Source organism: Protopterus annectens, chromosome 1.part0, assembly GCF_019279795.1.
Source record: "Protopterus annectens isolate FY-2018-M chromosome 1.part0, PAN1.0, whole genome shotgun sequence".
Classification (NCBI taxonomy): Eukaryota; Metazoa; Chordata; order Ceratodontiformes; family Protopteridae; genus Protopterus; species Protopterus annectens.
The window spans coordinates 1,542,596,318-1,542,609,575 of NC_056725.1; the positions used below are offsets into that span (position 1 = coordinate 1,542,596,318).

General features: G+C 44.2%; 1 protein-coding gene across 1 annotated transcript in view; it reads right to left on the minus strand.

Annotated features, from left to right (window-relative positions):
- MICALL1 (MICAL like 1) overlaps window positions 1-13,258 on the minus strand; it is a 977,256-nt gene that overhangs the window by 603,684 nt on the left and 360,314 nt on the right. The window contains exon 4 of the mRNA XM_044068010.1: window positions 3,027-3,127. Within this exon, the coding sequence (XP_043923945.1) occupies window positions 3,027-3,127 (101 nt within the window). The remainder of the gene's footprint in view (window positions 1-3,026; window positions 3,128-13,258) is intronic.

The following is a 13,258-nucleotide window of genomic DNA, read 5'->3' on the forward strand; positions in this document are numbered from 1 at the left end:
CTGCAAACTTGGTCAGCCTTAGCCCGCTGGTTTTGGCCTGCACCTCAGCAAAGTATCTCCCAAATAACAGTGGCCCTAAGACCAAACCCTGGGATACACCACTCAATATGGGTCTACTGCTTGAGGTGGCTTCCCCTATTTTGACTAGATGGGCTCTATCAGTGAGCCAGTTAGCTACCCATCTAGTAACATACGGATTGATGCCTAGTTGACAGAGTTTATCTATTCTGCCTGATTGGGGAATAGTGTCGAAGGCTTCGGCCAGGTCAAGCTAGGCTGTGTGCACTGCCTTCCCCTCATCCATGGCTTTGGTGACTGTCTCAAAAAAGTCGACCAAATTTAACAGACATGACCTCCACCTGATGAAGCCAAACTGTGTGGGATCGAGTGTTTGGAGGTTGCCAATGTCCTTGTTAATGAGGTCCATGATAATCCATTCCATGACCTTGCAGATCAGGTTAGTTAGGCTGATAGGTCTATAATTTCCCGGGTTGGTGGATGGCTCCACCTTTGTGTAAAGTGATGACAGTGGCTGTCCTCCACTCAGCTGGGACAAAGCCTGTACTGGGAGCAAATAATGAGAGAGGGAAAGAGAAGATGATGGAAAGTGGCCTAGAAGACATTTGGACTACAGGGCTAGAGACTGCCTTCCCCATTAGGACAAAAAGGGTATAGGCAAAGAGAAAGGAACTGGTGAATCCTAAGTTAAAAACCTACTCTGGTATAGTTTTTAGTTGAATCTAGAACAGAAGCGGCTGTTAAAAAATGGATAATCAGTAGGCCATATAAAATATTCCATGACAACTACAGGAATCAGAGGAGGTAAGAAAAGATTGGGAAGAGAGACTGAATCAGCAATTCAAACGAAAACTATGGGAGGACACATGTACGACTCCCAAACATGCAACAACGTCTAGAAGATTTAGGATTTTTGCTTAGAAGTGTTTGCATATGTATTTTTATAGCCCAAGCAGACTCCAAAGAAGTTTTCCTCAGGTAGATGACAAATGTTAGAGGTGTGATGGGGAAGAAAGTGGTAACTGGGAACATATGTTTTGGCAGTGTAATGACATGGCAGACTTCTTTAAAAAAATCTCTACAGAGTACTCTGTGAGAAATATTGGGTGAGCAAATAGGTGTAACTAAGGAAATTTTTATTTATTTATTTATTTTGCATTTGTTAACCGGGTTGGTCCAGCTGGGTAAGAATGTACCTTTTTTTAGTGGAGATCCAAGGGGAAAAGCCCCAAACAGACATACAAGTAGAGATAAGTTTACAACAATACAGAGCAATACAATGTCATGAATACAATGGATAAAAAAAAAAAATAATAATGTACTCCATGGAATTAAACATAGCTATATACAAAAGTATAATAAGGTTGTAAAAGGAAAAACAATGATAATAAATCCAAGAGGTATGCAGTAAGAGAATTAAGGTTATAGGTAATCATTTGAAAATAATATGGCATTATTAGATCAGTGGCTAGAAGGAGAAATTGTGTATGTACAAGGGGCCTCAGAGCAGAGGAAGAGATGGTGCGGAAGAAGAAAGTAGTAGAGGAGGGATGTAGTGATCTAGAGGGAGGGTGTAGAAGGGAGAGCATACAGATATAGTAAGTTACAGCAATAGGAAAGGTCTTTATAGATCAGACGTAGTGGTAAAGTGGGTATACGGAGAGGGAGGGGTTACGTAGAGTGTTTGCAGGTACATATAGGGTTGTTATGGAGATACAGTATCAGGTCATGTTTGAAGCTAGAAAGGGAGGTATGGCTTCTGATTTGGAGTGGAAGATTGTTCCAGATAAGGGAAATGGAGTGTTTGTATAGAGTATTTTACCTATGTTCTTATTGGGTCTATAGACTTGTAGTAAATGTTTATCGGAGCTGCGCAGGGAACGGGGAGAGGTGTACCAAGAGATCAGGTTGGACAGAGATGTTTTGAGCTGGGATACAGGATCTAAATTGCTTAGACATAGCAAGGTCCTGTTAAGTTTAAGTCTGGTAGCTGCTGAAAAAGCAATTAGAAAATGGAAATCAAAGTCTGAACCAGCTGTAAACAAAGCAGTGAATATTGCAACAGATATAAAAGAACTGCAAATGGGATCTTTAGAAAAGGGTAGAAGCAAGCTGCATAGAAAAAAATGTAAACTGTGGGATTAATACAAACAGAATAATGTTTTGGAGGAAGAGTGAGGTTTAAGGGAAGGCAGGAATTAAGCAATTTATGTAATGTTGGACTGATGAAAATTGTATAAAGGCATGTATGTGATGTATAATGTTTGTAACTGCGAACATGTTAGCATGGTTTGTTTCCTTTATATAAATGTATGTTTGTCTGCATCTTAGGTGATAATTCAATAAACGTGTTAAAAAAAGACTTCTGTACAAATTTTCAGACCTCAGAACAAATTAAAAGGGAAAGGAGTCAATGCTCTATAATACACAGTGCAGGGTAAAGGATGAACTAAAAAGCAAACTGAAGACTGTTCATAAAGTTTATGCCTTTTAATCAAACTTGCAGATTACCATCTTTCTACAATTAGCAAGCACTTTGTAGAGCTTAGCAGTCTTATGAACGAACAATTAATGATGAAGAGTAAATCCTACAGTACTAGGACATGCATATCTATCTGAAAATATAAAATGGACCAACATATTCACATACTACAGGTCATGACTGATTTAGTGATGTTTCTTGAAAACTTGCAAAGGTTCTACTTTACATGCGCAAGCAAAGTAAGTTTAGAATAATAGAATAAACAACCTAAGGTGTATCAGAACAGTCTTTTAGGACAATTACAGTCAGCATAATATGGATAACTTTGGATGGTTGTTTTAACTCTCTTGGACATGTAAGCACATTCTGTGACCAGTATCCTATAAACTGTACTTATCTGCATCTGCACTATCACCGCTTCCCACATCCTTTGTGCTCATATTATTTTGTTATGCTTAACCAACAAATTGTGGAGATTAGCACAACAAAAATACAGTTGTGCCTCGCAATGATAAACTTCACCTACCTTTGGAGTAAGTACTTTCTCTACAGCTGTGATTGGTCTCTTTACAGCAGGTTCAGAAGGTGATGCGGCAGCAGGCCTCTTCATAGACAGAGGAACTTCAGCTACAAAAGACAACAGCAAAAAGCCTTATTACTCTAAGCGATTAATAAACAGCAATCCCAAAATAACTTCACATAAAACAAAATAACATAAAAACAGTTAACAGCATGGCTTGAAAAGTTTTAATCAAAAAATATAAGCTTTCACGTTCAAAGACACTTCATCAGGTACAAAAGATATCCCAACTAGAAAACATTTAAATACTAAATAATTAACTGATGCAAACCTTGTAGCCTTAAAACACGTTTTAAAGAACAAGATTAATTTAAATAAAACATTAACTTTAAGGCTGTGTGTTTCACCATATTTAGACACATTTAGCCAAAGCATTAGTTACAAAATCCTTTTTATGTCACAGATACGCTGTGAAATTCTTTCTTTAAAGCGCATATTAGTTTTACCAATATAAAATGACATACACGAAATGCATGAAGCAACAGAAATTAAATTAGAAGATTCACAGTTAACAAAATCAAAACTGTAAACCTTCCCTGTTACAGAATGTTTAAATGAAGACAAACTATTAATGTATTGATAAAAATTACAATCCATACAAGGAAAAGTTCCAAGTCTATGAATTATTCCCGTACTATATACTATCATTCTATAGCATAACTGTCTCTTTAAATCCAACTTATTCTTAAAAACAACACTGGGAGAAATACCAACCAGATTTTTTTACTTCTTACTCTAATGTCGGAGTAAGGCTTTGTTCCACTAATAATCTTTTGCATACTTCCAAACCTAGCCCTTAATGATTAAGGAGAAATGAAGGCTAAGGGAAGGGTAATGTTACTTACGGCTTCTCCAAAAATATATATAAAAAAAAAAAATTGTGATTATTAAATCAACAGTACCACACCAGCAAGCCAATATCATCAGTAATTGCATGGATTTCTACATACCAGCATGGGAATAACACAAAATGAGAAAGGGCAAGCATACAGCATTTGCTATCCCAAAACCAGTATGATGCTTCTAATCCTTATACCCATCAAGCAAACACTTATGAGGACAAAGCAAAGATGGTCAGTGCTACAGGATGAATACACAGGTAAGCTAAAAACAAGAAGACACTGGTGACGGTTACAAATTTCAGTAACATGACCTCATAAACATGCAAATGTAAGGAAGTCAGTTAGCCTCCCTGTGGTTTTTTTTTCTTTACAGTATTAAAATTAAAAGAAAATGCAGCCATACCATGAGCAATGTGAATTCAGTTAACAACTCTGATACAAGGTTTGTGATGTGTGTGTGTTTGTGTCTGTGACACAAAAAGAGCATCTAAAGTCAGATACTTTTATCAGGAGGAAAAGGAGCCTTTAGTAGGCAAAGTCCACTGCTAATAGGCACTTGTAACATGCAGTTAATAAGTAACCACAGTTTGTAATGTTCTACAAGTAAGTGTATAGCAAATTCCAGTGGTAAGCATACAATTATCAGAAAATACAGTGTAGTGAAGTATGTTTAAACTGTATGCAGTGGAATGATGGAGGGAAGTTTACGGTCTTAATGAACTTGTCTTAAACATCTACTGTTACAGTAAGTATATTACACAGACAACTATCTTCTTCTGGAAGGGACACTGCAATTATAAATTAACATTTGCATAGATTCTCAAGTAGTAGTACAACTTTACTCCTGGTAGATGGAGAGCTACTGGGTTAGCTGTTTAATGGTAGTAAATCATGTCATAATTGAACACAAACTACCAATTAATAATTTCTGGTGACAGTGTTGACAGTTTGTACAATGCAGTTTCTTGAATATCCTAGACAGATACAATAACAAGACAGCACTTGCTCTGTAGTAGAATATGTAATCTACTTAATTTGAAATTTAGTAAGTGGACTGGTCAATTGACTCCTTTCAGCCATGATATGGGCTCCAGAGGAGCTAAGTACAGAAAAACATTTATTACAAAAATGAATACACATCATACAATAACAAAAATGCACTTCAAAAGTAAATACACAGAAAAGGGGTAGCATGAAAGTACAGTTGTGTAAAATCTTACCAGAACAGTAGATGTCCCTTCTCTTCACTGTTGCAGTATTGTTAAGATGAGGGATCCCCTGCCAAAGACAGTCTGACAGCCGGCAAGTATACTAAAGCCTTTACGCTGTTAACGATGCACTGCACATTACACGTATGCTCCCTGCGCTGGGCGCAGGGCATAAAGGTGACATCTGGATGTACCATCCTCAGAACAGAGAGCCCCAGGAGGAACGCCAGCCCTAGGATACCAGAGGGTAACATACACATCCAGATGGACAAAAGACCAGGGGAAGGAGGGAGCAAATACTGCAATAGTGAAGTGAAGGGCATCTACTGTTATGGTAAGATTTTACACAACTGTAGTATGTCCTTCCATTTCACGGATGCAGTATTCTCAACATGAGACAGAGTGCAAAAATTCAGGAAGAAGAGAGGGAGGAGGAACGGCCAACAGAGCCTTCCCTTGTAAGAACCCATGAAGAATGGTCCTAGCAAAACCAGCTCTACCACTGGATATAATATCCAACTTGTAATACTTGTCAAAGGTATGCACAAGCACCAGGTAACTGTCTCAATGATAGAATTAGTATCCAAACCCTAGAAAAAAAAGCACCAGAAGAAGGCCTAGTAGAGTGAGCCTTAACCACAGAAGGAAGGTTCTTACCATGATAACAGAAAGAAATGGCTTTAGAAATCCAAGAGAAAATAGTCTGCTTGGAAACTGCCAAACCTAATGATCTAGGATGAAAAGAAACAAAAAGCTGATCAGATTTTCTAAAATCTTTAGTTTTGTCCAAATAAAATCCGAGTTGTCTATGCAAATCCGAAGTATGCAACTTTGTCACTAGCTGATTGTGGAAAAGGGAGAAAAGTGGGCAAATTAACAGACTGATTAAGACGGAACTCATTCGCACCTTAGGCATAGAAGAAGAATTGGTATGAAAAGGCGCTCTGTCCTTATGAAAAACTAAAAAAGGAGGAACAGCCATAAGGGCTTGAAGTTCAGGCACCCATCTGGCAGAAGTAAGGGCTAACAAAAGCAGTTATCCAAGAACAATGTTGTAAGGAAGCTGAAGCTGCAAGCTCAAAAGGAGCCTGAGCCAATTTCTCCAAAATAAAACTAGGATCTCAGGATGGAGGAACAGGCTTCCTAGGAGGTCTAATATGAAGGACGCCTTTAAGAAACTGTTTGGCCTCAAACCTAGGAGGAGTTAAAGGCAAACAAGCAGAAATAGCCAAGAGGTGGGCTTTAATAGAAGAATGTGCTAACCCAGCACTGAGGAATTCACACAAAAAAGAACTAAAGGAACAACCACAGTAAGTGGGTCCAGGTTACAAGAAAGACACCAAACAGAAAACCTGTTCCATTTGGACAAGTAGGATTTCCTAGTAGTGGATTTTTGGGCCTCCTGCAGAACCTGAAGCACATCCTCAGAAAAAAGTGCCTATAGGTAATCAAAAAAAGTGCCTATAGGTAATCAAAATCCTATCACCCACAGTGTCAGTTGAAGAATGGACAGGTAGATATGGATGAAAGATGCCTTGTCTTGTGTGAGAAGATCCACCCTGTGAGGTAACTTGTGATGACTGCCCTTGGCTAAGTGCAGAAAAGATGGAATCAATGCTGTCTGAGCCAAAAGGAAATCTCCAACAAGATTTTGGGAGCATCCTGTTTCATCTTGCACAGGACTTTTGGAATGAGAGGAAGGGGAGTGAATGCATAAAGAAACATCCCCTTCCATGAAAAAGATAGGGCATCCAACTTCCAGGCCAGAAAACATGGAGTCCTGGCACAAAATTGAGGAAGCTGTCTGTTCAGAGGGGAGGAAAAGAGATCTACTCGAGGAATTCCCCACTGGTGGATAATGTCCAGAAACACATCCCTGTGAAGCATCCACTCATGAGATTGTGTGATGGACCTGTTCAAGGAGTCTGCTACAAAATTCTGACTTGAAGGAATGTACACTGCCTGAAGTGTGACTTGGTAAGGAATCATTAATTCACAAACCTGAAGTGCCAATTAGTAAAGCAGACAGGACCTTGTCCCCCTCCCAGTTTGTTGACGCACCACATCACTGTGGTGTGTGCTGTAAAAATCTTTAGGGGCCTTGGAGAAAACAGAGGATGAACAGCAGTGATGGCCAACAAGACAGCTCTCATCTCCTTGATATTGATGCGCTTCTTCTGCTGCATAAGAGACCAAAGGCCTTGGACCTTTAGGTTTCTTAAGGAAGCTCCCCAACATCCATCTGGGGCATCTAAGAACAGCTCCTGAGAGAGAAGTGGGGGATGAAAGTGAAGCCCTGGATTTAAAGTCAGTTAGTGAATCCACCAATGAAATTCCAACTTAAGACATGGAAGAGGGGTTGAAAACTTTTAGTTATGTACTCACCATAACTTCAGATGTTTGGGATCCATCTTGCCTACATTCTGACTGATGGGCTCGGAGCCGATCCCTCGGCTCCGACTCGGCACGCTTATGCTATAGAGCGAGGCCTCTAATTGGCTGAGCTATCTTTATCCCAGGATGCACCACCACTAATCCCCCAGATCTTGTTTGTCCGCATTCATGCACACATGCACAGCTTGATTATATAATATTGTTAGATGTTTCAAGATGAAACAACAGGATTCGGACCTTCTGATATCCTCTGATCTCCAAGGAAGGGGGAAGGAGGGTGGGTTATTAGGAATGTGCGAGATGGATCCCAAACATCTGAAGTTATGGTGAGTACATAACTAAAAGATGTTATGTGATCCTATCTCGCCTACATTCTGACTGATGGGACAGCGTCCCTAGCACCTAAATCCCGGGTGGCTCATTGGAAAACACTCCTGAGCACTGTGGAACCAAATGAAGCTCGTCCTCTAGATGCCACATCTAATTTGTAGTGAGAAATGAAGGTATGCGGGGAAGACCATGTAGCCGCAGCACAAATGTCACTAATAGCAAGCTTAGAATGAAATGCTACCAAGTAGCCATAGCCCTTGTAGAATGAGCCTTGACAGAGGTGGAAAGCTCTTTGTTAGAATAAATATAAGCTTGAGTAATACAGTCCCTGATCCATTTGGCAATAGTAACCTTTGTGACCGCGTTGCCCAATTTGTTTTCTGCAAAGGACACAAACAACTGATCTGTCTTCCTTGATTGTTTGGTCCTATCCAAATAAAAACGTAACTGCCTGTGGACATCTAGTGTGTGGAAAATAAATTCCGCTTTATTGGAGTATTTTGGGAAAAAAACTGGGAGCTCTAATGACTGTTGCAAGCACAAAGTAGAACAGACTTTAGGAACAAAAGAAGGATTTGGTCTGAGGGAAACTCTGTCTGTATGAAAAACCAGGTACGGGGGTTTCACTGACAAAGCTTGAAGTTCTGAAACCCTTCTGGCTGAAGTAATTGCCACTAGAAAAGCTGTCTTCCATGATAAAAACTTTAAATCACAGGTAGCTGCCGGTTCAAAGGGGGAAGAAGTCAAGGCACGTAATACTATATCGAGATCCCATGGAGGTGCAGGATGAGAAACCGGAGGTCTTAAAAGAGCAGCACCTTTCAAGAAGGTCTTACACAACCTGTTGCTCATTAAGGGTGGGTCTATGGATTCATGAAAATTAGAAATCGCTGCCAATTGTACTTTGATGGTAGAAACAGAAGAGCCTTGGTTGAAAAGAGAGGTCAGGAACTTGAGTACTTCTGCCACGGGAGTAGAAATGGGGTCCAGGCCCCGGAGTTGAGCCCATATAGCAAACCTTTTCCATTTGCTAGAATACAGTTTCTTCGTAGCAGACTTGTGGGCTGAAGACAAAATGTGCACTACATCTGTGTCTAGTGCATGTCTCCTGACTATGGTCGGAAGAGGAGGAGCCAGGCCGTCAATTTTAATGTGTGTAGGGACTGGTGTAGTAGTCCCGACTGATGAATCAGTACGTCTGGGACCTGGTCCAGGAACCATGGACCTTCCAGAGCATGTTTCCGAAGATAGGGAAACCAGACTTGACGAGGCCAGTAAGGAGCAATTAAGATCATCTTGCTCCCTAAGAGAAACGCCTTCTGAATTACCTTGGGTAGGAGAGGAACTGGAGGGAAGGCATAAAGCAGGCCGGTGGGCCAAGGATGGACTAACGCGTCCATAGGGCTCTTCCCCGGAGCCGGGGTTAGGGAGAAAAAATCTTTGCACTTCGCATTCAGAGGAGTCGCGAAGAGGTCGCAGCACGGAACTCCCCATTCGCTGAAAATCTGTCTTGTAATAGTCATGTTCAGAGACCATTCGTGAGGAGAGAGGATGGCTCTGCTCAACCTGTCGGCTATGACATTGGATTTGCCCGGTATGTGAGTAGCCACTAGGAAGCGTTTGGTCGAGACTGCCCATTCCCAGACCCTCATCGCTTCTCTGCAAAGAGGATAGGATCTGGTCCCTCCCTGCTTGTTCAGGTACCAGACAACTGACATGTTTTCCGAGTGAACAGCAATTACGCCCTGAGGGAGGTAATAGTGAAGGGCTTGAAGGGACAGGAGTACTGCCCTCATTTCTAGGATGTTGATGTGGAGAGAGGTCTCTTCCGGATGCCATTTGCCCTGGACTGACCTGCCCAGGGAATGCCCCCCCCACCCCGTCTGGGAGGCGTCCGTGGTCAAAGTGGCCGCCGGAGGAGGAAGAACAAAGGGTCGTCAATGATCCAAATTGGAGGACACTAGCCACCAGCGAAGGTCCCGTCTGCAAGATTCTGTGTTCCATATTAGATGATTGAAAGGGAGTTCCTGAAAGGACCACTGAGTTGAAAGAAGCCACTGGAGGATTCTCATGTGTAACCTTGCCAAGGGAACTAGCAGAACTGTGGCAGACATCGATCCCAATAGTTGCATGACCATTCTGGCTGGGGCTTTGGACCTGGGGAATAAGGCTCGAACCTGATTTTGTATGACTTGAATTCTGTCTGCAGGTAAATAGACCCGCATCTGGTTTGAATCTATCTCTGCCCCTATGAATCTTATTCTTTGAGATGGCCGTAACACAGACTTTGGCCAATTGAAGGTGATTCCGAGGGAATTGCCCAGTGATGTTGTGGCTTGCAGGCTCCGTAGAAGTAGATGCTTGGAGGTGGCAGTTACAAGCCAGTCGTCTAGGTACGGAAACACCTGGAATCCTAGACTCCTCAAGTGAGCAGTCACTACTGCCAAGCATTTGGTGAACACCCTGGCGGCTGTGGTGAGACCAAAGGGCAGCGCGGAACTGAAAATGACTGCCTCCTAGGCTGAAGCGCAAGTGTCTCCTGGACGTTTGATGTATTTTGATATGGTAATACGCGTCCTTGAGGTCTATGGAGCACATCCAAACACCTTTCTCCAACAATGGGAGGTTTGTAAAGTGACCATTCGGAACTTGGACTTCTTGACTGAACGGTTTAGGTTGCTTAGGTCCAAAATGGGCCTCAAGTCCCCGGTCTTTTTTGGCACTAAAAAGAATCTTGAGTAAGTCCCTAATCCGATCTGGTCTGCGGGGACCGGTTGGATGGCTCCTTTTTGCAGCAGTTTTGAAATTTCTATGGCAGCGGTATCCCGTTGACTGGGTGGCGGTTCCGGGATTCTTTTGGACTGAGGGGGGGGACAACAGAATGGGATGGAGTAACCTCCGGCGATAATTCGAAGCACCCATCGGTCCTGAGTGATCCCTTCCCAGGCCTTTAGGTGCTTGAACGACCCCGACTGGCTCGAGCAGCACAGTCGGGCAATCCCTCAGGGACTATGAAAGCTGAAGAGCCACGAAAGGACCCACGGTCTCCAGTGTTGCGGGGCCTCTGCCGCCTCTGGGACGGCGTCTTCCTGATGAATTTCCCTCCTCTGCCTCTGGAGGGGAACCTTCCTGCTGAGAGGGGTAAGACTTCTGCAATCTCCGAACCACATCTTCCCTCCTCTTTTAGCCTTGGGATAAGGCCGAAAGGGAGTGGAAAATCGTGCCCCTACGGCAGTCAAAGTCTTACCCTCCTGTTCACAGCGGGTAAGTGTGTCTTTCACCTTGGGCCCAAACAGGCAGGACCCATCAAAGGCGTCGGCAATGAAGACTTGAAGGCCTCCGAAATGACACAGGCGGAGCCAGGCTTGTCTCCATAGAGCAATGCCTGTACCCGCTTACTCGCCTTCGGCCGCATACGAGATGAGCCTCATGGACGAGTTCGAAATGGATGACATTCTAGCCAGCTGAGATCCAACCGTCTGGGCCAGCTCCTCAGGCAGGTTACCTAAGAGGGTATCGGACAGCTCCTTAATCAGATCCCTCTGGAATCTCGTAAAGTGCGTCAGGTAGTTCAGAGACCTCAGGGTAAAGGCCGCTGAACTTAGGGTGCGCTTGCCGTACCGATCCATGCTCCTAGACTCCTTATTAGGAGGATGGACGGACGTAGAAGCCTCTGCTACATCCTGCTGTGTAGCAGATGCCACCACCATAGCATCCACAGCCACACCTTTCGTAAGGAACTCTCTATCTGGGGGCGCTGAAAGAAATTTGTTTGGACGAGCGGGCACCGGTTCCAGAGAGTCCGGGTGTTCCCACGCCCTTCGACAGATCAAATCCAAGAGCTCGTCGAAGGGCGGAGACACCCAGGAGGCGGAGGGCTGAGCCCCGAAGGCCTTCAGGAACACCGACTCATCAGTAGAGGGAGGTTTGGACTGCCAGCCGCCTCGTTGTTTTAGGGCTTCCAGGATGTCTGCAAAGGAGACATCATCCGAGGACGACTTGGGGGACCCCTCTGCATCATCGAGGTCGGTGTCAGATGTCAAAGACTCGTCAGGGGAGTCAACGTGCTTCCTCTTGCATGTTTTCTTCCTGGGAGGTTCTTCGGAAGAGGCTTCAGAAGGACCTCCAGGAGGGGGAGAAACCCCAGCGGGGGTAACCTGAGGCCCAGGGGCTCCGCTGTCTGTGGACAGGGGAACTGCCAACGACCCAGTCTCCAAATGTAGGGAAGGAGCTGGGGAAACTGTGGAGGTAGCCAATGAAGATTTGGCTAGAGCACTCCTCATAGCCCTGAAGGCGGGACCACCAGAATCCTGGGAAGGTCCCCCCTCCGTGGCCACGACAGTGGACGGTACTCCCGCCGACGCACCAAGAGGGAGACTTGGGACCAAAGGTATCAATCCCAAGCCTCCCCAGGGCCGAAGGAAGAAGTCCGTGCACTGAACTCCGACCCAGGAGCCGGAGTCGGAGCAAGGGTCGGGCCTGACCCTAACACCTCCACTGGTTCCACCAACACCTGCTCCAACGGTGCGAAGCTGTTGGAGGAGGAAGTACAGTAAGGAGTGGACCATCGGCTCCGAAGCCAAATGGGCTGGAGCCGAAACCATCTTTGGAACACCAGAGACTGGAAGAGTCGAAGGAGTACCCTGTCGATGTCCGAATCAGACATCCTGGAAGATCTCGAGGATACCGATCGGGCCCGAACCGATTTCTCCATCGGCTCCGAAGGGCTCGGGACCGCTCGAAAGGACTCCACAATTATCGGCCCGAGGAAACCTTCAAGGAAATTTCCCTCGGCCGATAAGGACTTCGCCCGAGGGGAAGTGTCTGAGCCGATGACCCTTATCGGCTCCAATATCAGTGGAGCCGATGAGGGTGACCCGCCTCTCGATGCCCCAGACCTCGGCTCCGAAACCAGAGGGGTCGAGGCTGGAGGCATCGAGGCAGACCATTCCGACCTCGGCTCCGAAGTCCGTGGAGCCGATGGAGAAGTCTGCTTAGCTTTTTTAGCCGTCGGTTCCGACTGACTGGTCGGAGCCGGCGCTTTCCTCTTCTTAGAAGGAGATGGAGAGGAAGATAAAGCCTCCTCAAAAGAAGGCTTGATTAATCCTTTGAGGATTAATTTGTTTTTACTCTCCTGGAGAACTCGGGAGGAAAACGCATGGCATACACTGCACGATTCCTGGAGATGTTTGGCGCCAAGACAATAGACGCACGAGGAGTGGTCATCCGTTATGGACATTTTGAATCCACACCTCGTGCACTTTTTAAACCCGGAGGGTTTATGTTCCTTAGACATAGTTGTACAAGAAAAAACAGACCACAACAGTAAACTTTAAGACAGGTACAAATAAGTATGACAGTAACTCAGAATATTTTAAACTGAAAAACTTTTTTTTTTTTTTTT